The sequence below is a fragment of the Tachypleus tridentatus genome, chromosome 7 (assembly GCF_004210375.1).
Source record: "Tachypleus tridentatus isolate NWPU-2018 chromosome 7, ASM421037v1, whole genome shotgun sequence".
In the NCBI taxonomy this organism is placed as follows: Eukaryota; Metazoa; Arthropoda; class Merostomata; order Xiphosura; family Limulidae; genus Tachypleus; species Tachypleus tridentatus.
Window position 1 is genome coordinate 102,654,490 of NC_134831.1, and position 26,859 is coordinate 102,681,348.

Here is a 26,859-nt window from a genome sequence, read left to right on the forward strand (position 1 = left end):
TTGGTATGGGCACACATATCGTTGAGGATGCAACACACTTTTACACACCACTGGGTGGTTTTAACACATTTTCTAACAGAAACGTTTGGGGACCGTCGTGGAAATAAAACAAGTTTAATATCGATCCCAAGTTTGTTTTGTTAACTTTTGTAGAGGAAGTTGTTAAGTATCAATAACAGAAAAACAAAATGGTTTAATTTACCCCAAAATTAATTACGAGGGTTGTTCATTTCTAAAACTAATGTAATGACAAATTTAGTGATGTTTTTTGAGAGGATGTCATTTGGAACAACAACTGTTCTGGTAGCAATTCTGTTTTAAATCACCATCTTTTACATATTTGCCTTTCCACGAATAGTTCTGGATGTTCAGAAACAACTAATTATGGTTTTAATTATCAAAAGTACTGTTGTTCATACTGCAAAACTTTCTAAATTTGCTCCCTTGCCTCGTCATTGAGCCACACCAATGATTGATTTGGATTCCGTCCAAACTTGAAGAGAGAGTTTCTAGAATGTTTGTGTTTGTGACCAATAATTTCTTGTGTTTGTACTACTTCAACCAAAGCCTAAATCCTCCTCGTCTAGTCAATTAAATATTGGATTGGCTACCTATTTCCTTTATCAGTAGGTGACCACTTTCCTAGCACCATATTCCCAACTGATACCCAATGACTCGTTTATATCTCAACTGCCCCTTCTCCGGTATAGTCACAGTTCAACCTTGGCACATGTGTTGTTAAGTGTCAAGTGGATACTAGCAGATATTCACTCTTCCAGTGCCCCTTCTCCGGTATAGTCACAGTTCAACCTTGGCACATGTGTTGTTATAGGTGAAGTGGATACAGCAGATATTCACTCTTCCAGTTCATACACAGTCTTTAAAGTTTTACATTTCTCTCTTTTGATTAAACTTTGGTTGTTTGTCTCGAGACATTCAAGGATGCTAGATGCTCTTCTGACCTCTATTTTATTTGCTAGGACAACTGGTTACTTAGTAACTACTTACCACGTAATTGAAAACGTTTAAATATTTTATCAGCTTTATCCATCATATTGACAAGTCGAGAGAACTTGACCTTTCCTTATGAAGGGATGCCAGATAACATTTAATAGATTATTCTACAGTTAGGCAATATTTTCCTGTTAGGTCAATGCCATCCTGGACAGCTATCTGAACCTTTGATAAGCTAATTTAAAGTGTGACCAGTTATTAGGAACAGTGCATCACATGCAGGTACACTGGTATGATTCCAGCCATTTTATCCAGGAGTGACGAGGAGTTCGTTTCACTACGGTTCATTGAAATGATCCTAATATAATATTGAGTCTATCTTTTTAACAACTTCCTTGGTTTACTTCCGATCTTCAAAGACTAGTCCTTGATTTACTTGGTATGATGCTACAGGGTTTCCTCTTCTTTAACTACTGGTGCTTTTGTAAATTAAACCTCTTACTAACAAATTACTAGCCACTTTATTATTATTTCGACATTAGTTAGACAGTGCTCTAAATACTTCCTTATGGTAACAAAACTGGCCATACAGGGGCTGTTCAAAAAATACGCGGACTGACTTCATAAAACAAAATGTACTTTATGTAGAAGTTACAGGTTTGGGACCCCTTCAAAGTACTCTCCTCCCCAACGCACACACTTATCCCAACAGTGTTTCCACTCGTTGAAACAGTCCTGGTACGCTTCTTTTGTAATGTCCTCCAGCTCCTTCGTCGCATTTGCCTTAATCTCAGGAATCGTCTCAAATGCTTCTTCCTTTCAAGGGTCTTTTGAGTTTGGGGAACAAGAAAAAATCGCAAGGAGCAAGGTCAGGTGAGTAGGGGGTGGGGGGAAGAACAGTGATCGAGTGTTTGGCCAAAACTCACGAGTTCTGAGGGCTGAATTTCGCAGCAACGCGGTGCATCTTCAATTTGTCGGTCAAAATCTCGTAACAAGATCCAACTGATATCTCACACTCTTCAGCAAGTTCCCTGACAGTCAGACGTCGATTTGCCCGCACCAGGGTGATGATTTTGTCGACGTGTGGGTCGTCAGTTGACGTGGAAGGACGTCCAGGACGCTCATCATCTTCAATGGACTGTCGACCATCCTTAAAACGTTCATGCTACTTGAAACATGCCGTACGCTTCATAGCAACATCACCGTAAGCCGTGTTAAGCATAGCAAAAGTTTCAGTCGCAGATTTTCCAAGTTTAACACAATATTTCACAGCAAGTCGTTGCTCTTTCAGGTCATTCATTCTGAAATCCGCCAAACGAAAAATTCGCACTTCACTTAAAACCGCGTAGCTAATACACAAATGAAGATATCTGCAATCGGGAAATAGCGTCGTAATCAGCTGATCTGTGCGAACCTAGCGACACCAAGCGGATTCCCCTGGAACAAACTGGAGCCGCGCAATTCAAACAGTCCGCGTATTTTTTGAACAGACCTCGTATTACATGAAACGTGATAGCTATAGCTTGAGGTCTACAAGTACACTCATGGTTCAGTAAATCTGAGAAATAGCGGTGAATAGCACGAACCTATGAGACTTAAAATAGTGCTTCTAGAAGCATGAAAATAGCAAATTATCACGGTTTAATTGTCTTCACTCGTATCGTACGAAAGACATACATAAGCATTGAACACTGCTCATCTCGCACGTAAGGAAGAAAATACGTCTTTAGTTGTGTCTAGAGCGCATAATTTTAGAATGAATAATTGAAGGTATGTTAAGATATCTGATGAACTATGTTACATATTATTCAGTTTTTAAAATATGTTTTTTTTTTTTTTGTAAATTTAAATTTGTTTTGAATTTCGTGCAAAGCTAAACAGGGGCTATCTGCGCTAGCCTTCCCTTTTTTTAAAGTAAAATATTAGCAGCTTAGCACCACAAACAACTCTTGGGCTCCTTTTTTACCAAAGGATTGAGAAGGCGTTTGGTGTGATGGGGATTCGAACCCGTGACTCGCAGATCAATTACCCTTACCATCTGGCCATGCCGTGCCTTATACTTTGTTCAAAATGCATTGAATAAAATACATGGAGACATATGCTTGGCTTTATTCGCTCTATATGTCTTCTATTGACATAAATATCAAACATGAAAGATCAAGTTTTGGAAAACGTCTTACATTTGTTTGGAAGCCATTTTAAAACGGGCAAAATAACATTAGTTGAGTAAGAGTAGTTGGAATTGAACAATGGGAAGAATATTACTAATAATAAAGTAAGTAAGAGAAAATATAATAATAAAATAAGTAAGAGTTATATATAATAATAAAGTAAGTAAGAGTTATATATTTTCATTATATTGTTAAATATTATGGATATAAACTATTGTTATAATAACAGGAGAAAGTGTATTCATGATAAATTCAGACATTATTAATAGCTTTAATTATTCATTTAATATAAGAACTTACGTCCAAAGTACACAGACATTAATAACAGTTGGGAATATGACTTCAAAGCGTAGTTACAAATTCAAAAGACAACATGAATGTAAATATAATTAATTAAAAGGAATATAAAATATAACGTGACATTCGTGTTTTTAACAACTAAACGTTGGTTGGAACAGTGTTATAAAGCATTGTTCATGTTTGAAAAAACATAACATTAATAATATAAAAATCAAACATCTTCAGTCTAACTTGTATTTTACATCTCGAATTCGTGGAAGTTAAATTCAAACTCTTACACTCTATTTGTTCCGGTTTTACAAATATAAGTTTTGTGACAGTTAGAAGATGTTATATAATGTATATTATATTCAGATTTGCATTGCGTATTGGCATTAAACCTTAATGTGTTTCCTTATTTAAATGATAGTTTCATATCAGTGTGAAGGTACTTTGATGTAACGCATCGCCCCCCGTATTCGTCGCAACATTTCATTTCCCTTCACAATCTTTGTCTGTTTCAATTGTAGTTTTCTGCTGCACACTGTGCATCATGTTTACCACAGTTATCAGGTCCCTCAGGTTTTGACTTCCTATCGATATTTCAATGTTTGTTTAAACTATTTGAATTACGTGTGTTCATAAATGGGAGTTTCTTTTCTTTATTTTCCTTCTTTTCTTTTCTTTTTCCATTTGGTTTCGGTATTTTTGAAAGGGAAACGTTCTTGGAGTTTCAGCAGAAGTTCCTTGCGTTTTTCCCCAGTGGCTCAGCGGCATGTTTGCTGACTTACAACGCTAGATACCAGAGCACAGATAGCCCATTGTGTAGCGTTTTGCAAAATAAACAAACCAAAAAATGTTGCTTTTTTTCTAATCTTTTCAAACTGTAAGTTCAGTGTGACCTAATTTTGATGTTACTTTAAAACATAAATATAAATCCACAAGTTTTGAAAACAAGGAATAAACAAAGTTAGATTAGATTTGTGGATAAGTCGCTGAAAAATTGGTTTATACTTAAATGAGAAACTCAAGGAAAAGGAAATTTATATTGATATGTTTGGCAATGGATCATGGAGCAGTCAACTGTCCAACAGGTAAGTTCTGACTTATCGTCAACACCAAAGTGTAGTGGCCCACCCCCAAAAAAAGAGAGAGAGAGTGAAATATTACAATCGTTCTGATATAACACCCATCATCAGTTCGTCATCAGTCTACAAAGATATTTGGAAGCTGGCCAGAAAAGTGATTTGTAATCTTTAGAAGTCACTTTTTACACTTGTACTCCCGAAACGTTATTTCTTTTGGAAGCTGGCCAGAAAAGTGACTTCTCACACTTGTTAGCTTTGGAAGTCACTTTTCACACTTGTTCTCCCGAAACGTTATTTTTTTTGAAGCTGGCCAGAAAAGTGACTTCTCACATTTGTAAGCTTTGGAAGTCACTTTTTACACTTGTACTCCAGAGACGTCACTTCTTCCACATGTACACCCGTCAAGTCATTTCTCCAACTTGTACCCCCGAAAAGTCACTTTTCCGGCTTGTACTCCCGAGAAGTCACTTCCCTTACTTGTATTCTTAATAGACAGATCTCACTCATGTCATAGCCAGATGGAGGGTAAAATCGTGAGGTAAAAGATCGGTCGTATTTCTAATAATGAGTTATTTCAGTTTCTAAGAGCGTGTTTATTTTTTTATTTTTTTTACAGATTTCTTCAAGATAACGGACGAACATATCAGTTCGTTCTATCTTTAAAACGCTCAGCCGATGACTGAAGGAATATATTTTTTATACGTGTCATCGCGATTAGCATCATATCAGTTATTTTTAAATTATTATCAACTGATGACTATAGAAACATAGTTTGTGAAGTTTTTAGACAAGAAATTGCGGTAGTTTGATTCAATCTGATTTGAATAAAAACAGTTTTAGTTCTATCAGTAGATTATAAGTTTGTCTGCTCAGTGGACTGTTGAAATACGATATTACTCAAAATTAGAGTTTATTTGTCTGTCGTTATCCATGTTTGTTTTTCTTATTTGAGTTAATATTTTAGTTTCAAACTATGTTTGTTTGTCTTATTAGAGTTAATATTTTAGTTTTAAACTATGTTCGTTTCTCTTATTGGAGTTAATATTTTAGTTTTAAACTATGTTCGTTTGTCTTATTCGAGTTAATATTTTAGTTTTAAACTATGTTTGTCTTATTGGAGTTAATATTTTAGTTATAAACTATGTTTGTATTATTGAAGTTAATATTGTAGTTTTAAACTATGTTTGTTTGTCTTATTGGAGTTAATATTTTAGTTTTAAACTATGTTTGTTTGTATTATTGGAACTAATATTTTAGTTTTAAACTGTTTGTTTGTATTATTGGAGTTAATATTTTAGTTTTAAACTATGTTTGTATTATTGGAGTTAATATTTTAGTTTTAAACTGTTTGTTTGTATTATTGGAGTTAATATTTTAGTTTTAAACTATGTTTGTTTGTCTTATTGGAGTTACTATTTTAGTTTTAAACTATGTTTGTTTGTCTTATTGGAGTTAATATTTTAGTTTTAAACTATGTTTGTTTGTCTTATTGGAGTTAATATTTTAGTTTTAAACTATGTTTGTTTGTATTATTGGAGTTAATATTTTAGTTTTAAACTGTTTGTTTGTATTATTGGAGTTAATATTTTAGTTTTAAACTATGTTTGTTTGTATTATTGGAGTTAATATTTTAGTTTTAAACTATGTTTGTTTGTCTTATTGGAGTTAATATTTTTAGTTTTAAACTATGTTTGTTTGTATTATTGGAGTTAATATTTTAGTTTTAAACTGTTTGTTTGTATTATTGGAGTTAATATTTTCGTTTTAAACTATGTTTGTTTGTATTATTGGAGTTAATATTTTAGTTTTAAACTATGTTTGTTTGTATTATTGGAGTTAATATTTTAGTTTTAAACTATCTTATTCTTCTTTTTTTCTAGACAGCGAAATATTAATTTTTAAGGTTAATATGAGGTATGTTTATTAATATTTTTTAATATGAGGCATGTTTATTAATATGAGGTATGTTTATTAATGTTTATTAATATGAGGTATGTTTATTAATATTTATTAATATGGGGTATGTTTATTAGTATGAGATATGTTTATTAATGTTTATTAATATGAGGTATGTTTATTAATATTTGTTAATATGAGATATGTTTATTAATGTTTATTAATATGAGGTATGTTTATTAATATTTATTAATATGAGGTATGTTTATTAATGTTTATTAATATGAGGTATGTTTATTAATATTTATTAATATGAGGTATGTTTATTAATATTTATTAATATGAGGTATGATTATTAATATTTGTTAATATGAGATATGTTTATTAATGTTTATTAATATGAGGTATGTTTGTTAATGTTTATTAATATTTATTAATATGAGGTATGTTTATTAATGTTTATTAATATGAGATATGTTTATTAATGTTTATTAATATGAGGTATGTTTATTAATGTTTATTAATATGAGGTATGTTTATTAATATTTATTAATATGGGGTATGTTTATTAATGTTTATTAGTATGAGATATGTTTATTAATGTTTATTAATATGAGGTATGTTTATTAATATTTGTTAATATGAGATATGTTTATTAATGTTTATTAATATGAGGTATGTTTGTTAATGTTTATTAATATGAGGTATGTTTATTAATATTTATTAATATGAGGTATGTTTATTAATGTTTATTAATATGAGGTATGTTTATTAATATTTATTAATAGGAGGTATGTTTATTAATATTTATTAATATGAGGTATGATTGTTAATATTTGTTAATATGAGATATGTTTATTAATATGAGGTATGTTTGTTAATGTTTATTAATATGAGGTATGTTTGTTAATGTTTATTAATATGAGGTATGTTTATTAATATTTATTAATATGAGGTAGGTTTATTAATGTTTATTAATATTTCAAAGTTTTAACGGATTTGACAGAAATGATGAGATAGTTTTGTTATTAGTATAAACATGGTCTCGCCACTTCAATAATAACATTCGAAACAATTGAAACTACTGGGAAAACGTTTAAAAAAACGAAAGTGTTTGTGATGGTTGTCCAACAACGATAGAGTCGCCAGGTTAGCAATCCACGTGGTAATTATAATATTATTTTTTGGTCTTAAAGGGATTTAATTTTTATATCATCGCTGATCCCAGGAAAGTTTCTGCTTATCTACGTCCCTCTTGTGTTTTTAAAATGTAATAATTAGTTTTTAATTGCATACTCTCTATCCATTTATCTGTCTCTTTATCTTCACCTCTAAATGCCTGTCTGTCTGTCTATTTGTTTGCCTGGTCACTATTTATATCTCTCTATATTTTGGGCAGACCTCTCCTTCTGTCTATTTATTTACCTGGCCAGTCGCTCTTGCTATATGTCTCTTTGTCTGATAGTTTCTTCTTCCCATCTATCTGTCTATCTGCTGGTTCACTCTTTCTATCTTTGTATCTGTCTGGCATGTCGCTGTCTCAGTCTATTTGTCAGACAGGTCTAGCAGGTCACTCCTGCTAGCTGTATAACCGTTTGTTTATCCATTTTTCTATCTTTGTTAATCTTTATGTCCACAAATAATTATAAGTTTTTAGATCATATTTTATTAATATGCACTTGAAAAATATCTTCTTACACAAATACAGATATTTTCGTGTACTTAGTTCAAGTGTTGACTTGTAAGTCAATAATTTCGATCCAGTGTTTCATGTTGTGCTCACGTATTAATTAATTAGACTGATATAGCTGAGGCATCAAATTAATGTCTTTCCGCAGCCTCCCTGTTACACTTATCCGGTGATGTATACACATACACAGCAGGGAAAACAAAGTTTCCGATGAGACGTCTGGCGGACTGGCTGTCATCTCCGGCACTGAGCCAAGATTACAACTGTCATCAAATTAACTCGAACTTAGACGACCTCAAGAGATCTGGTGTGACTTTGGCTTCAACGAAACTCCAGATACGTTCATAATGACCTGGCCCACGACCGACTTATTGGCCAGTAATTAACAGCTGACCCCTGTACTTGAAGGAGGTAGGGGGATGACTCTGTCAGCCTCTATCAGTGCAGACAAAACCCGGTGGGTCCCGAAATTGTTCGAGACTGGCGCCACCAACGTCAAATTTATGTACTGATTGCTGTTTTATTTGATCGTTAAAATTGAATTTCCTAATACGTTTCTGAGTGAGAGTAGGGTTTGGTACGAGAAAGTAACAGAACCGTTTTTGTTCTTTAAAATTAAATTCATTACGTGAAGACAGAGTGTAACGGTCTGTTAGATAAGAAGACAGAATTGGTAGCTAGATTTCGACTTTTCTTTGTTACCAGAACTTCCCGCTTAAAAGAAACTGACAACAGAAGTAAATACATAAAACAAAATGTCTTCATGTACCACGTGCACGTTATCTAACTAGAATCTGTTACCTGAAACAACCAGAACGTAAAAAAATTATTGTATCAACTAATACGTTCATTAAGTAAGTGTTCAATTGAATGTCATTTCCATCGTCAGTTCATGGGATTTTCGAACAACCAAGGATTAACAATGAAACAGATTCAGAAACATGTTTACTTGTTATAATATCCATACTGTTACACCTGTAAATACATAACTCCACACTGTTACATCTGTAAATACATCAGTCCATACTGTTACGTCTGTAAATACATTAGTCCATACTGTTACGTCTGTAAATACATTAGTCCATACTGTTACGTTTATCTATAAATACATAACTCCACACTGTTACATCTGTCAATACATAACTTCGTACTGTTACATCTGTAAATATATAACTCCTACTATTATATCTATAAATCCATGTCTTCCCACATTGTTATACCTATAAATATACAAGAAGTCAATTTCACGTACGACATGATACAACTAGCAGGTATTGCTTTACTTACCATCTTAGACAGTCGACTTCTTACATAAAACCGAATCAAAACGTAATATTATTACGCAGTTTATTTTTTCTGTTTCATGAGTTTAATGTTGTCAGTTACAAGTCTTTATAAATTGAATACATTTGTTGAAATGAACAACTTCGTCAAGTACCGCACGTGCGTATGATAACTCCATTTACTTATCTTAAACTGCTGACAAACCCTCTACTTTTCGTTTTGTCACTGACCAGTAAAACCTATACTGAATACGTATCTGAATGAATAATAATGTCAAGTGTTCTCTTTTAAACGTTCCTAAAACTACAGTTTTATAACCATACACACTTCATGTTAATATGACAAGCACGATATAATTCAACTTGAAGTGTTTGGTTTTATTTAATTTTTTCTTGTAACATATTACAACAAATTCCTCAAAAGACTGGCTAAAGTACTGCTCAGATTCAAAATATTAAATACTTTACTTTGGAGAGGAGTCACCTTCCTACTCTGCGGGCAGTGAAGGTTGATGTAGATGTGGAACAATCTGGGTTTCAAGACCCACATCTCACTCTCCTAATTTCTATTTTTATATCTATTGCTATTCTTTCAATTCTTAGGCGAGACTGGCGAATGGAGGTTAAAGTTGATAGACGGTATATCCCCACCGCAATGTGAGTGCTACTTGCTTAGTCGCCTCTAAAACTTAGGGTGCATTTTATAATCCCTTATTATAGTTTGTACCTTGGGATCTTTTCAAACTGTGTAGCGTTTTTCTAAAATTTATTTTTGTTTCGGATTGTTTTTGGTTATAACATAACCAGTCAGAGATGTAGATTTGCTATTTCTAACGCTGTTCTTCCTTGTGATTTTGATCACTTAACTTTATTAAAATGTATTAATTTTTTATTGATATATATATATATATATAATTTATTGAGTAAAATCGATCACAAACTACTGGCCGGGAGATCGAATCCTTTCATCATTTGTCTTAATCCTTTCATTCGTGGGAAGTGTTATAACGTCATGATTACTTCTACTGTTTATTGGTAAAGAGAAGTGTTATAACGTCATGATTAATTCTACTGTTTATTGGTAAAGAGAAGTGTTATAACGTCATGATTACTTCTACTGTTTATTGGTAAAGAGAAGTGTTATAACGTCATGATTAATTCTACTGTTTATTGGTAAAGAGAAGTGTTATAACGTCATGATTAATTCTACCGTTTATTGGTAAAGAGAAGTGTTATAACGTCATGATTAATTCTACCGTTTATTGGTAAAGAGAAGTGTTATAACGTCATGATTACTTCTACTGTTTATTGGTAAAGAGAAGTGTTATAACGTCATGATTAATTATACTGTTTATTGGTAAAGAGAAGTGTTATAACGTCATGATTAATTATACTGTTTATTGGTAAAGAGAAGTGTTATAACGTCATGATTACTTCTACTGTTTATTGGTAAAGAGGAGCCGAAAGATTGATAATGCTGGCTGCGACTTTCCCTCAGTGAATGGTGTTGACTTTCCTTCAGTGGATGGTGTTGACTTTCTCTCAGTGGATGGTGATGAATTTCTCTCAGTGGATGGTGTTGACTTTCTCTCAGTGGATGGTGTTGACTTTCCCTCAGTGGATGGTGTTGACTTTCCCTCATTGGATGGTGTTGACTTTCTCTCAGTGGATGGTGTTGACTTTCCCTCAGTGGATGGTGTTGACTTTCTCTCAGTGGATGGTGTTGACTTTCCCTCAAGGGATGGTTTGACTTTCCCTCAGTGGATGGTTTGACTTTCCCTCAGTGGATGATGTTGACTTTCTCTCAGTGTATGGTGTTGACTTTCCCTCAGTGGATGGTGTTGACTTTCTCTCAGTGGATGGTGTTGACTTTCGCTCTGCACAAAATTTAATAAACAATACACTTAGCAAGAATGGTATTTAAACTTCTCAAACAAGAGGTATCTAGTAGTAACATTGTAACCATTTCTGTTATACCCTAGTAGTAACATTGTAAGGTATCACTTTTATATGCAGTAGTGACTTTGTACTATTTCTAGTTTGTACCATTTCTAGTTTGTCTATCTCTATTTGTTTATTCAAACTAATTTCTAGTAAGTGAAGTGAGTGGTACGTGGCTGTTAATATTGTTAATCCTTTTCATCCAAAAACCTTGCTGTGACGTTAAAACGTACTGTTATCGCTTTTAAAGACAAAGAAAACACAAAGGTATAATTTGTTTATAACGATGTTCCGAATACGCGAAACTGCTCCATGAATTTACTTTAGCTTTCTGGAATAACTCCATGAGAGCGAGTGTAATTATGCTAGTGTAAAGTGATTTTCTTTTAGCGATCGCTTTAGTTTCGGACGATGGAAGTGATATTTTGTCATCAGGTCACGCAGGATTGAAGAGGTCCTGTCACTAAAGGTCACCGAGGTCTTTGGCGTTAAATACACGTTAAGATATCATTAGAAGGCGTGAAAAACACAAGATGGATTCAAGGATGTCGAGAAAAGTGTTACGTTTATTTAATTCTAACTTGTTAGAAAAGTCAGTACGAGTTCGGGTCTCATCTCATAGCCTTTTGCCCTCCGTGGCAAGACCCCTGGTGGAGATGTGGGGCAAGACCCCCTGGTGGAGATGTGGGAAAAAGCTGATAACGTTTGGAATTTTATCACGTGTGCGTCAAAACAACGTGGTGATTGAAACGGAGCAAATACAGCAGCGATCTCCTAGTTGGAATAAATACGTTTTATCTAAAGTCGTTTCACGCTGCGAAAGTGAAGTTATCTGATGCCCTGTTGAAACGCTTCTGAACATTTGAACACACATTACGTGTCGTCATTTAACGTGCTCTACCGAATATCACGTGCTTTTTGTTGTCATATTTCGTGGTGGGATGAAAACAGGATCGACTGCCTTAACCAATGTTGATGTTAAAAAACGAAAATACACAGGTGGTAGGAGATACGGACATTTTAGACACCCAAGCCTGAGTAAATACAGCAATTATGTTTGTTTATACGTTACGCGTTTTTTTTCTTTTGATTTTTACACAATTTACATGTTAAAAAATCAAACTGTACTCAATTTTCCTCAAGACTCTTTACATAACGTCTTTCAACTGTATTTTCCTTGATTTCCATTGGTGAATTTTCCTCATTTTATTAAAATACTTTAAGGGACGAAACCTGACATTGAGTGTCACACAAGTAAGTGATACAACTTCCGACTGCTGTTTTTCATTTCCGAGGAAGTAAAACTTCTTTTCCGTACATTTCAATCAACGTACGGAAATAGAACGTGCTTAATTTAAACAAGAAGAGAACACATTTCATTTATTGAAGAACGATTTATTCAATACGTTACTTAAACCCTTATACCAACTTGGAAAGAGGTGTGAGTAATAGATATAAACATAAATACTAAAATATATCCTGTAACTTGAAATCAAAATTACCGAAACATGCAACAAAGAAAGGCCATGCTATACTCAAGTGTTTGTGTATATCCGACAACTGTGGTTTTAGTTTAACGTCAGTCTTTCTAGATACATTCTTGTCAACACCTTATGGAAAGACGACTGAAGTTGAAAATCTCGAAATGTGGAGGCCACTTTGACACAAACGTGGGAAACTGCAGTTACTGTTTCGTTTTCTAATAGAAGTTTGCAAACCTTGAACACTCGCAACTGTATATACATGATGTTAGAAAAATAACGTAGGTTCAGGAACTCTTGATAAAGATGTAATAAAAACCCTATAACCAGAGCGCTTTACAAAGATGAACCCTTCATCAGGGGCAAACTCGGGTTATAGAGTTTTTTTATTTCATTTCTATCACAACAATTAGATACATATTATTTAATAGGACTTTTGTGCATATAATAAAAATTACGATTGTTCCCCATGTGATTATTCAGTTCCTCTTTAAAGTATCATGACATCCTCTTCTGTATATTCAGTTCCTCTTTAGAGTATCACCAAGTTTCCTTCTGTATATTCAGTTCCTTATGAGAGTGTCACCAAGTCCCCTTCTGTATATTCAATTTCTCTTTAAAGTGTCATCACACACTCTTCTGTATATTCAGTTTCTCATTAAAGTGTCATCACATCCTCTTCTGTATATTCAGTTCCTCTTTAGAGTATTACCAAATCCCCTTCTATATATTCAGTTTCTCTATAGAGTGGCATCAAGTCCCCTTCTGTATATTCAGTTCCTCTTTAGAGTGTCACCAAGTTCCCTTCTGTTTTTGAATTTCTCTTGAAAGTATCACCACATCCCCTTCAGTATATTCAGTTCCTCTTAAAAGTGTCATGATATCCTCTTCTGTATATTCAGTTCCTCTTTAGAGTGTCACTAAGTTCCCTTCTGTATATTCAGTTCCTCTTTAGAGTAACACCACATCCCCTTCTGTTTTTTGAATTTCTCTTTAAAGTATCATCACACCTCTTCTGTATATTCAGTTCCTCTTTAGAGTATCACCAAGTCCCCTTTTGTATATTCAGTTCCTCTTTAGAGTGTCACCAAGTTCCCTTCTGTATATTCAGTTCCTCTTGAGAGTAACACCACATCCCTTCTGTATATTCAGTTCCTCTTTAAAGTGTCATGATATCCTCTTCTGTATATTCAGTTCCTCTTTATAGTATCACCAAGTTCCTTCTGTATATTCAGTTTCTCTTTAGAGTGTCACCAAGTTCCTTCTGTATATTCAGTTCCTCTTTAGAGTGTCACAAGTTCCTTCTGTATATTCAGTTCCTCTTTAGAGTGTCACCACGTCCCTTTCTGTATATTCAGTTCCTTTTCAGTGTATCACCAAGTTTCCTTCTGTATATTCAGTTCCTTTTAGAGTGTCACCAAGTCCCCTTCTGTATATTCAGTTTCTCTTTAGAGTGTCATCACACTCTTCTGTATATTCAGTTCCTCTTTAGAGTATCAACAAGTCCCTTCTGTATATTCAGTTCCTCTTGAGTATCACCACATCCCCTTCTGTATATTCAGTTCCTCTTTAGAGTGTCACCAAGTCCCCTTCTCTATATTCAGTTCCTCTTTAAAGTGTCATGACATCACTTCTGTATATTCAGTTCCTCTTTAGAGTATCAACAAGTTCTTTTCTGTATATTCAGTTCCTCTTGAAAGTATCACACCATCCCCTTCTGTATATTCAGTTCCTCTTTAAAGTGTCATGACATCCTTTTCTGTATATTCAGTTCCTCTTTAGAGTGTCACCAAGTTCACTTCTGTATATTCAGTTTCTCTTTAGAGTGTCACCAAGTCCCCTTCTGTATATTCAATTTCTCTTTAGAGTATCATCAAATACCCTTCTGTATATTCAGTTTCTCATTAAAGTGTCATCACATCCTCTTCTGTATATTCAGTTCCTCTTTAGAGTATTACCAAATCCCCTTCTATATATTCAGTTTCTCTATAGAGTGGAATCAAGTCCCCTTCTGTATATTCAGTTCGTCTTTAGAGTGTCACCAAGTTCCCTTCTGTATATTCAGTTCCTCTTGAGAGTATCACCACATCCCCTTCAGTATATTCAGTTCCTCTTAAAAGTGTCATGATATCCTCTTCTGTGTATTCAGTTCCTCTTTAGAGTATCACCAAGTTCCCTTCTGTGTATTCAGTTCCTCTTTAGAGTGTCACCAAGTCCCCTTCTGTATATTCAGTTTCTCTTGTGAGTATCACCAAGTTTCGTTCTGTATCTTCAGTTCCTCTTTAAAGTATCACCAAGTTCCCTTCTATATATTCAGTTCATCTTTAGAGTGTTACCAAGTCCCCTTCTGTATATTCAGTTCCTCTTTAGAGTATTACCAAATCCCCTTCTATGTATTCAGTTCCTTTATAGAGTGTCACCAAGTCCCCTTCTGTATATTCAGTTCCTCTTTAGAGTGTCACCTAGTTCCCTTCTGTATATTGAGTTCCTCTTGAGAGTATCACCAAATACCCTTCTGTATATTGAGTTCCTCTTGAGAGTATCACCACATCCCCTTCTGTATATTCAGTTCCTCTTTAAGGTGTCATGACATCCTCTTCTGTATATTCAGTTCCTCTTTAGAGTGTCACCAAGTCCCCTTCTGTATATTCAGTTCCTCTTGAGAGTATCACCAAATACCCTTCTGTATATTCAGTTCCTCTTGAGAGTATCACCAAATACCCTTCTGTATATTCATTTCCTCTTGAGAGTATCACCACATCCCCTTCTGTATATTCCGTTCCTCTTTAATGTGTCACGACATCCTCTTCTGTATATTCAGTTTTTTTATAATACCATCACATCCCCTTCTGTATATTCAGTTCCTCTTTAGAGTGTCACCTAGTTCCCTTCTGTATATTGAGTTCCTCTTGAGAGTATCACCAAATACCCTTCTGTATATTCAGTTCCTCTTGAGAGTATCACCAAATACCCTTCTGTATATTCATTTCCTCTTGAGAGTATCACCACATCCCCTTCTGTATATTCCGTTCCTCTTTAATGTGTCACGACATCCTCTTCTGTATATTCAGTTTTTTATAATGCCATCACATCCCCTTCTGTATATTCAGTTCTTTTTTATAGTGCCATCACACCCTCTTCTATATATTCAGTTTCTCTTTAGAGTGTCACCAAGTCCCCTTCTGTGTATTCAGTTCCTCTTTAGAGTGTCACCACGTTCCTCTTTCTCAATGTCCAGCACCTTGTAAACTATCACTCTCCATATATATTGTTGCGCGTAAGCGGTTATACAGTAAGGAAATGAATTGATGACGATCATAGACCACACTGAACTCGTCGGTCACATTTGGTCGACTAGACAGAGAAAAAACAAGAAAATTGGTGAGTTGCGTCGTCATAGTTTTTGTGGCTAGGACTAGAGAGGGAACAGATAAAGATAACATGTATTCATATGGGTAAGTATAACGATTGTTGACTTTAAACGTTATAAGCTTTAATTAAAAGGTATATTTTATCAGGAGGACAAAGTTAATGGTGCTAACTGGAAGAATCACCATTCTATTTTTTTGTTTAAGAAAGGAAAGTTAAAAATTAAATGCAGTTACATATTTCATTCAAAATACTGTTATTTGAATTAGTTTAAAATATTTCATTCAACAATGCCATTTGTTGAATACAATAACTTATTTTATTCAGCAATATGATTGGCTGAAAGCAGCTACTTCTTTTATTCAACATTATCATTGGCTGAATACAGTTTACTTAATTTTAGTCAATATACTGACAAACAAACGGATTTGTTTAGTATTTTCAAAAACAAAAAGTTATTTCAATTTCTGTGGATGATATGGTTTCGAATATGTTTCCGCAGGGGCGTGCTATATTATGTCTCCGCAGGGGGCGTGCTATATTATGTCTCCCCAGGGGGCGTACTATTTTTATATTATTTCTTGTTTTTCTTTCTTATTCCACATACTCTTCAATTTTTGAAAAACTGGCTTGAAACTGGTAAGGTTAAATAAACCTTGGTCAGATTTGGTCCCAAACCTTTTTTCACATTTTTTATTTAAGCTTTTTTTAAGAAATTCATGGTGTCAAAAGTCAAATAACTCATAACTCAAAAAAGTATATTTTGGGTTCTTGTTCGGTAATATTTACACCAATAAAGACGAAAATTGGAACAAATATAAATTTTCGTGGGTCCAACACATTGACAAAGAAAGTTAAATGTGGCTATTTTGTCCTTTCAAAAGGTCTCATGGCTAAAAAAATCAGAATTTCGAGCTATGGGTCATGAATTTACGTGAGAGTTGGTACAAAGATACTTTCCTTCAGGTCTTACATATTTTAACAAACAAAAATGGTGGACTACAATAATTGTAGAGGTCAAGATGCCACATAAAGAAAAACATGTTGAAATTATTTAATAATTTCTTCAACATATTTCGGCCAGTTTACATGATCTTTGGTTTAGGAATACTTTTTTATATACATATAAAAATGTAGAATAGGACTATCTTTGTTCATTTTAAGGGTCAAAAGGATAAATAAACATAATTTTAGGAGGTTTGGTCAATTATTTATCTTTCTGTCAACCACTTTGCGTGGAATTTGGTATAAAAATACTTGTTAGAGGGCCCAAATGGAAATATAGATTATTTTGGAATTTTTATCTTTTGCTCAGCTTTTCACGTGGGGTTTTCGTGAACCATTTACGCGTCTGTGAAACAAACTAGATGGGGATTATTCACGTGTTTAGGTGTTCTCAAGACGGCTGGGATGGGTTTTAAACTTTAATTAAAATAAGGTACAGAACAATGTTTCGACCTTCTTAGGTCATCTTCAGGTTAACAAAGAGAGAGTTTGCAATCGACAGTTGCCAGGCACATGTTTTATGGAAGAAGTGTAAACTGGTACGGGATTGTAGGTGGCGCTACAAGTGGATGTTAGGTTATTAATTAATATTGGTATGAAGGTGTTCTTTTATATTGGTTTAATTTTGGTTTTACTTGCTGTATAAGTAGGACTTCTTTAATTTTGCGTTTGTTTATGTTTGTTTCTTTATTTAGTATTTGAGTGTTTTCTATGGTTATGTTGTGTTTATTTGATTTGTAGTGTTCAAAAACGTGTGAAGGTGTTTTTTGTGTTATTTGAGTCTGGTTTCTATTTCTCTGCTTATTTCTCTAATATAGAAGTCGTGGCAGTTATCACATTGTATTTTATAAATAATGTTGGTGTTGTGTTTGTCAGTGTAGTTTTTACATAGTATGGACTTTAGTTTTGTACCTGGTTTTTGAATACATTTGGTGTTTACTGGAATGTTATGTTTTGTTGTAAGTTTTTTTTCCAAATGGTGATTATTTTTTCGCTGATGTCGAGAACATATGCGTAGCATATGTTAATTTTATCGGGTGAGCATAGTGTTATGGCTGTGTTTATTTAGTTTCTTAATATGTTGAGTTTTTGTTTTGTTTCATGTGCAGAGTCCCATGGAATGTATAATCCAGTATGGGTGAATTTTCTGTGGATTTTTGTTTTGAATTGTGTATCAGTTCTAGTGATTTTGAGGTTAAGAAATGTTATTTGGTTAGTGTTTTCCTGTTCACAGGTGAGCTTAATGTAGGGGTATATCCAGTTAACGTGATTAAAAAAAACTGTGTGTTCTGTAGATGTGAATCCAGCAATTGTATCATCAACATACCTGTATCAGTATAGTGGTGGGTGTAAGGCTGAATTCAGCGCTTGAGATTCAATCTGTGTCATAAAAATGTTGTCTAGAACTGGTGACATGGGATTCCCCATACATAGGTCATTAATTTGTAGGTTTGGTGGTAGTGAATTCTATACGGGTTGCTAACTGGTTGATAGGGATGTATCAATGGATTGTTGTCTTGGATATAATGTTCTAAAGCTACTTTGTAGGCTTTGATTATTGTTACTTCTGTAAGGAGGGAGATTACATCAAAACTGACCATTAAGGCAATTAACCAAACAACATGGGATTTAGTACAATAATACATTTCTTCAGGTCCCAGACAGTAATACAGACAGTTTTCAATTTTTTATATAATGTGAATATTGGCCATATTAGTATTGCTGGGCGAAAACATGTTTTATTGGTCTCCACACTAAATCTGAGTTTCCAAGAAATGTGTTTTATATCACATACCGAGACTGAATCCTCAAATGGAACGAAATAATATATTTAAGTACTTTCTGTAGAATGAATTATTTTGTTACACTTTGTACCAAAGAAATCCTTAATGTCATAACAATATTTTAAAAATATTTTTCTTAACAGTCACCACACAAAACATCAAAACAAGTGTCCCAGCATGGATATTGTGGCAAGACTCAGGAGATTTCATAAAATTTCATCGTTATGTATAGAAAGGGAGTGGTTTGGCTTTACGGAGGTCGTATCACATTTGAAGTTGGACACATTTCTTTTCATTACAGTAACTAAAGATGGGCATCTTTAGAATTCATTATTTAATAGCAACTTTAAATTTTTCCAAAGTAGTAAAGTTAGAATGGTGGGGTTGGTCGTTTCATGTTTTCATGTCCAAATACAGATCGGTATGGTCCCTAAAGAACAAGGCGGAGTTGCCCTGCACGACAGGGCGTTGCCTGAGAGAAAGACGCCGAAGCACATGTAGGAAGCTTGAGACAAGCTATTGTTGGTGAAGTCCAGAAGAATAGATTCTAGCTAGCCACCCACCTCTAACATCCCGCCTACCTAGTTTGAGTCAATAACTGGGGAGAAAACAGTTGCGTCAGTAATAGTACCCGTGGGTAAGGACTCCTCGTTGATATAACGAGCCCACCGACTGATCAAAGGACAATATTTGTTGTCTCTATAGGGAGGATGTTAAGCACGCGATGCCGAACAGATGAACGAGAACAAAAGAGCGAAAGTGTCCTCTGAGAAATTGAACACCAGAATAAATGAAAATATTCTGTAGAAAACTGAAAATAGCAAAAATCATACAAAATAACAAGAAATGTAATAAAATAAGAGAATTCTACAAAAATAAGAAAGAATGTATAGAATAGTTAAATAGTGATTGAAGGTTCCTGCAAGGTTCAAACGTTGGTCTCTCCTTATCAATGTCCATACCAGCCATTAGGTGATATAAGAACGGTAGAGAAAGGGGTTACTAACGAAAAGGATCTTATACAAAAAAAGAAATATTTTACAAAAATAACCAATGTGGTAAATACAGTATTGAAGAAAATTATAAATATATTCACCGCATATATTCGCTCCCCATTGGCACTGCGGTATGTCTGTAGACTTAAAACGCTAAAAACGGGGTTTTGATACCCGTGGTGGGTAGAGCACAAATAGCCGATTGTGTAACTTTGTGATTAATTCAAGAAGAACAACGGTAATGGAAAACACTAAGATATAAATTCTACAGACAGATGGAGAAAAAAACACTGTGAGAGAATGGAAGGAGTGATAAGACGAAGGTAGAGAAATCTCAGTATGTATATATACTTGGAAAACACTGTGAGAGAATGGAAGGAGTGACAAGACGAAGGTAGAGAAATCTCAGTATGTATATCTACTTGGAAAACACTGTGAGAGAATGGAAGGAGTGACAAGACGAAGGTAGAGAAATCTCAGTATGTATATATACTTGGAAAACACTGTGAGAGAATGGAAGGAGTGACAAGACGAAGGTAGAGAAATCTCAGTATGTATATCTACTTGGAAAACACTGTGAGAGAATGGAAGGAGTGACAAGACGAAGGTAGAGAAATCTCAGTATGTATATATACTTGGAAAACACTGTGAGAGAATGGAAGGAGGACAAGACGAAGGTAGAGAAATCTCAGTATGTATATCTACTTGGAAAACACTGTGAGAGAATGGAAGGAGTGACAAGACGAAGGTAGAGAAATCTCAGTATGTATATATACTTGGAAAACACTGTGAGAGAATGGAAGGAGTGACAAGACGAAGGTAGAGAAATCTCAGTATGTATATCTACTTGGAAAACACTGTGAGAGAATGGAAGGAGTGACAAGACGAAAGTAGAGAAAACTCAGTATGTATATCTACTTGGAAAACACTGTGAGAGAATGGAAGGAGTGACAAGACGAAGGTAGAGAAATCTCAGTATGTATATCTACTTGGAAAACACTGTGAGAGAATGGAAGGAGTGACAAGACGAAGGTAGAGAAATCTCAGTTTGTATATATACTTGGAAAACACTGTGAGAGAATGGAAGGAGTGACAAGACGAAGGTAGAGAAAACTCAGTATGTATATCTACTTGGAAAACACTGTGAGAGAATGGAAGGAGTGATAAGACGAAGGTAGAGAAATCTCAGTATGTATATATACTTGGAAAACACTGTGAGAGAATGGAAGGAGTGACAAGACGAAGGTAGAAATCTCAGTATGTATATCTACTTGGAAAACACTGTGAGAGAATGGAAGGAGTGACAAGACGAAGGTAGAGAAATCTCAGTATGTATATATACTTGGAAAACACTGTGAGAGAATGGAAGGAGTGACAAGACGAAGGTAGAGAAATCTCAGTATGTATATCTACTTGGAAAACACTGTGAGAGAATGGAAGGAGTGACAAGACGAAGGTAGAGAAATCTCAGTATGTATATATACTTGGAAAACACTGTGAGAGAATGGAAGGAGTGACAAGACGAAGGTAGAGAAATCTCAGTATGTATATCTACTTGGAAAACACTGTGAGAGAATGGAAGGAGTGACAAGACGAAGGTAGAGAAATCTCAGTATGTATATATACTTGGAAAACACTGTGAGAGAATGGAAGGAGTGACAAGACGAAGGTAGAGAAATCTCAGTATGTATATCTACTTGGAAAACACTGTGAGAGAATGGAAGGAGTGACAAGACGAAAGTAGAGAAAACTCAGTATGTATATCTACTTGGAAAACACTGTGAGAGAATGGAAGGAGTGACAAGACGAAGGTAGAGAAATCTCAGTATGTATATCTACTTGGAAAACACTGTGAGAGAATGGAAGGAGTGACAAGACGAAGGTAGAGAAATCTCAGTTTGTATATATACTTGGAAAACACTGTGAGAGAATGGAAGGAGTGACAAGACGAAGGTAGAGAAAACTCAGTATGTATATCTACTTGGAAAACACTGTGAGAGAATGGAAGGAGTGACAAGACGAAGGTAGAGAAAACTCAGTATGTATATCTACTTGGAAAACACTGTGAGAGAATGGAAGGAGTGACAAAACGAAGGTAGAGAAAACTAAACTCAGTATGGATATGTACTTGGAGACAGTTAACTTGTGTTATACTAACACAGCACTAAAATAACAGGTCTTCCCAACCCGTGCACAACAATCGCTTTTTATGTCAGAGTATGTGTGTACTGCACATAATTAAAACCAACGGTATGAAAACTATTAATGTTTACAGCAAAATGTGAAGACGAAGGACCTGCTTTACAAAAACTGGATGAGTCCAAAGCTATCAATTAGACAAATAATCTTAGTATACGTGCTTGTTAACAACACTACCTTTGATAATTTAGTAATGTAGTTTCTTGTCTTAGGACAAAGAGATCCAGTGCTGAGCAACGCGTAATTCATTGGCCCATACACAGAACATGACGAAATCAAGTAAGAGATAATTTGGTAGACAACGAATGAGAGATGAAGAACCAGGTTAAAGATATTTGCCACACAACAAATACTTTGGGCTGCAGGACAGATAGTCCAGAAGAATTGTGTCTAAAGATTCTCTTTTAAATTACCTCTGCTCTACCCACCACGGGTATCGAAACCCGAATTCTAGCATTGTAAGTCCGCAGATATATCGCTGTGCCACTAGGGGGCTTCTCTCTATGTCCTTCTTACCTCAGAAGTAGATTTGTATGTTTTGAATTTTGCTATTTTGAAGTCAAAGATCAAGCACATCAGAAGACAGAATTCGAACCCGTGACTATCAAATTGCTAGTCGATGTCCTAACTACAAAAGGAAGCCTGGCTTTTAGGGTGTACGATACGAAACTAAATTTATGTTCTTATTTTTAGATATGCTTGTTTGTTTGTTTACGAATTTCGCGCAAAGCTACACGACGGTTTTCAGCCATGAGAACGTTGTAATTTTACGGTCAATTCCACTATTCGTTGGGTAAAAGAGTAGCTTAATAGTGTGCGATGGGTGGTGATGACTAGCTGCTTTCCCTTTAGTCTTACATTGCTAAATTAGGGATGATTAGCGCAGATAGCTCTCGTGTAGCTTTGCGCGAAATTCAAAACAAACAAAACCAAATATGAAAGAATAAAAAATAGTTATTTTGTTTAAGCGCAAAATTGTCCATAATAAACTGTGAGCTACGATCTCCACAGGGATTCAGCTACGAATTCTCGCTTTATACGCCCTCAGGTTTATTTTTCATCCATAGAAATGAGAAGCAAAGTATAATTAATTTCATTTAACTTTCAGTCGTGTTACATCCTAGTACAAAGAAATTCTTCGAGATCGCATAAAAATTCAGCCAAAGTAAACGACCTTTCAACATGTATATCCATCGTTTTCAATCACAAACAGCGTGTTATTTCAAAGAAAATATTGTTTGTTACTGAACACGGCGCTGTAGCCACAGGCATTTTCCACGAAGTGAATGTGTTGAATGTTTGGTATCCCATAACGAAAGCCCTTAAGCAAAGACTGAACAGAATACTAAAACAGATAATGAACAGAATACTAAAACAGATAATTATTGTAAGAAAATTGTTATTTACTAAGTCCAAGAAAATCAATGAACCTATTTATGAAATAACACCAATTATCTGTTATAGATGGATCATATGTATGGTTGTGATCTGTTACAGATGGATCATATGTATGGTTGTGATCTGAACAGGATGGATCATATGTATGGTTGTGATCTGAACAAAATGGATAATATATACGTTTGTGATCTGACAATAGAAGGATTATATGTATTGTTATGATGTAAACAAGATGGATCATATGTATAGTTGTGATCTGTTACAGATGGATCATATGTATGGTTGTGATCTGTTACAGATGGATCATATGTATGGTTGTGATATGTTACAGATGGATCATATGTATGGTTGTGATATGTTACAGATGGATCATATGTATGGTTGTGATCTGAACAAGATGGATCATATGTATGGTTGTGATCTGAACAAGATGGATAATATATATGGTTAATATCAAGAACAGTTAGGGTTAACAGTAGTTTACTAATTTACAACTATCTGTTATTAATCTTCATTACGTGTCATATTCTGTATTGTGTAGGAACTTGAACTTTCGAGTTTTCCGGGAAAGAAGTAAGTATTAAAGTAGCCCTAATAATCACAGAAATTCTCTTAAAAAATGTACCAGGACCATCTAGTGTAGCCCTAATAATCACAGAAACTCTCTTTATAAAAATGTACCAGGACCATCTAGTGTAGCCCTAATAATCACAGAAACTCTCTTTAAAAACTGTACCAGGACCATCTAGTGTAGCCCTAATAATCACAGGAACTCTCTTTAAAAAATGTACCAGGACCATCCAGTGTAGCCCTAATAATCACAGAAACTCTCTTTAAAAAATGTACCAGGACCATCCAGTGTAGCCCTAATAATCACAGGAACTCTCTTTAAAAATGTACCAGGACCATCCAGTGTAGCCCTAATAATCACAGGAACTCTCTTTAAAAAATGTACCAGGACCATCCAGTGTAGCCCTAATAATCACAGAAACTCTCTTTAAAAAATGTACCAGGACCATCCAGTGTAGCCCTAATAATCACAGGAACTCTCTTTAAAAAATGTACCAGGACCATCCAGTGTAGCCCTAATAATCACAGAAACTCTCTTTAAACAATGTACCAGGACCATCCAGTGTAGCCCTAATAATCACAGAAACTCTCTTTAAAAAATGTACCAGGACCATCCAGTGTAGCCCTAATAATCACAGAAACTCTCTTTAAACAATGTACCAGGACCATCCAGTGTAGCCCTAATAATCACAGAAACTCTCTTTAAAAATGTACCAGGACCATCCAGTGTAGCCCTAATAACCACAGAAACTCTCTTTAAAACTGTACCAGGACCATCTCATATAGCCCCATAATCACAGAAACTCTCTTTAAAAAATGTACCAGGACCATCTAGTGTAGCCCTAATAATCACAGGAACTCTCTTTAAAAAATATACCAGGACCATCCAGTGTAGCCCTAATAATCACAGAAACTCTCTTTAAAAAATGTACCAGGACCATCCAGTGTAGCCCTAATAATCACACGAACTCTCTTTAAAAAATGTACCAGGACCATCCAGTGTAGCCCTAATAATCACAGGAACTCTCTTTAAAAAATGTACCAGGACCATCCAGTGTAGCCCTAATAATCACAGAAACTCTCTTTAAAAATGTACCAGGACCATCCAGTGTAGCCCTAATAATCACAGAAACTCTCTTTAAACAATGTACCAGGACCATCCAGTGTAGCCCTAATAATCACAGAAACTCTCTTTAAAAAATGTACCAGGACCATCCAGTGTAGCCCTAATAATCACAGAAACTCTCTTTAAAAAATGTACCAGGACCATCCAGTGTAGCCCTAATAATCAGAGAAACTCTCTTTAAAAAATGTACCAGGACCATCCAGTGTAGCCCTAATAATCACAGAAACTCTCTTTAAACAATGTACCAGGACCATCCAGTGTAGCCCTAATAATCACAGAAACTCTCTTTAAACAATGTACCAGGACCATCCAGTGTAGCCCTAATAATCACAGAAACTCTCTTTAAAAAAATGTACCAGGACCATCCAGTGTAGCCCTAATAATCACAGGAACTCTCTTTAAAAAAATGTACCAGGACCATCCAGTGTAGCCCTAATAATCACAGAAACTCTCTTTAAAAATGTACCAGGACCATCCAGTGGAGCCCTAATAATCACAGAAACTCTCTTTAAAAAATGTACCTGGACCATCTAGTGTAGCCCTAATAATCACAGAAACTCTCTTTAAAAATGTACCAGGACCATCTAGTGTAGCCCTAATAACCACAGAAACTCTCTTTAAAAACTGTACCAGGACCATCTCGTATAGCCCTAATAATCACAGAAACTCTCTTTAAAAAATGTACCAGGACCATCTAGTGTAGCCCTAATAATCACAGAAACTCTCTTTAAAAAATGTACCAGGACCATCTAGTGTAGCCCTAATAATCACAGAAACTCTCTTTATAAAAATGTACCAGGACCATCTAGTGTAGCCCTAATAATCACAGAAACTCTCTTTAAAAACTGTACCAGGACCATCTAGTGTAGCCCTAATAATCACAGAAACTCTCTTTAAAAACTGTACCAGGACCATCCAGTGTAGCCCTAATAATCACAGAAACTCTCTTTAAAAACTGTACCAGGACCATCTAGTGTAGCCCTAATAATCACAGGAACTCTCTTTAAAAAATGTACCAGGACCATCCAGTGTAGCCCTAATAATCACAGAAACTCTCTTTAAAAAAATGTACCAGGACCATCCAGTGTAGCCCTAATAATCACAGGAACTCTCTTTAAAAAATGTACCAGGACCATCCAGTGTAGCCCTAATAATCACAGGAACTCTCTTTAAAAAATGTACCAGGACCATCCAGTGTAGCCCTAATAATCACAGAAACTCTCTTTAAAAAATGTACCAGGACCATCCAGTGTAGCCCTAATAATCACAGAAACTCTTTAAACAATGTACCAGGACCATCCAGTGTAGCCCTAATAATCACAGAAACTCTCTTTAAAAAATGTACCAGGACCATCCAGTGTAGCCCTAATAATCACAGGAACTCTCTTTAAAAAATGTACCAGGACCATCCAGTGTAGCCCTAATAATCACAGAAACTCTCTTTAAAAAAATGTACCAGGACCATCCAGTGTAGCCCTAATAATCACAGAAACTCTCTTTAAACAATGTACCAGGACCATCCAGTGTAGCCCTAATAATCACAGAAACTCTCTTTAAAAAATGTACCAGGACCATCCAGTGTAGCCCTAATAATCACAGAAACTCTCTTTAAAAAATGTACCAGGACCAT

General features: G+C 34.9%; 2 protein-coding genes and 1 long non-coding RNA gene across 5 annotated transcripts in view; 1 reads left to right on the forward strand and 2 right to left on the reverse strand.

The window, feature by feature from the left end:
* Positions 1-7,919, reverse strand: part of LOC143254905 (uncharacterized) — an 85,386-nt gene extending 77,467 nt beyond the window's left edge. Inside the window, exon 1 of the mRNA XM_076509816.1 lies at positions 7,814-7,919. Coding sequence (XP_076365931.1) covers positions 7,814-7,919 — 106 coding nt within the window. The remainder of the gene's footprint in view (positions 1-7,813) is intronic.
* The window catches only part of LOC143256312 (uncharacterized), a 604,741-nt gene that overhangs the window by 348,847 nt on the left and 229,035 nt on the right, over positions 1-26,859 (forward strand). The window lies entirely within an intron of this gene.
* LOC143256311 (uncharacterized) overlaps positions 1-26,859 on the reverse strand; it is a 223,780-nt gene that overhangs the window by 174,287 nt on the left and 22,634 nt on the right. The gene's annotated exons all lie outside the window — the stretch shown is intronic.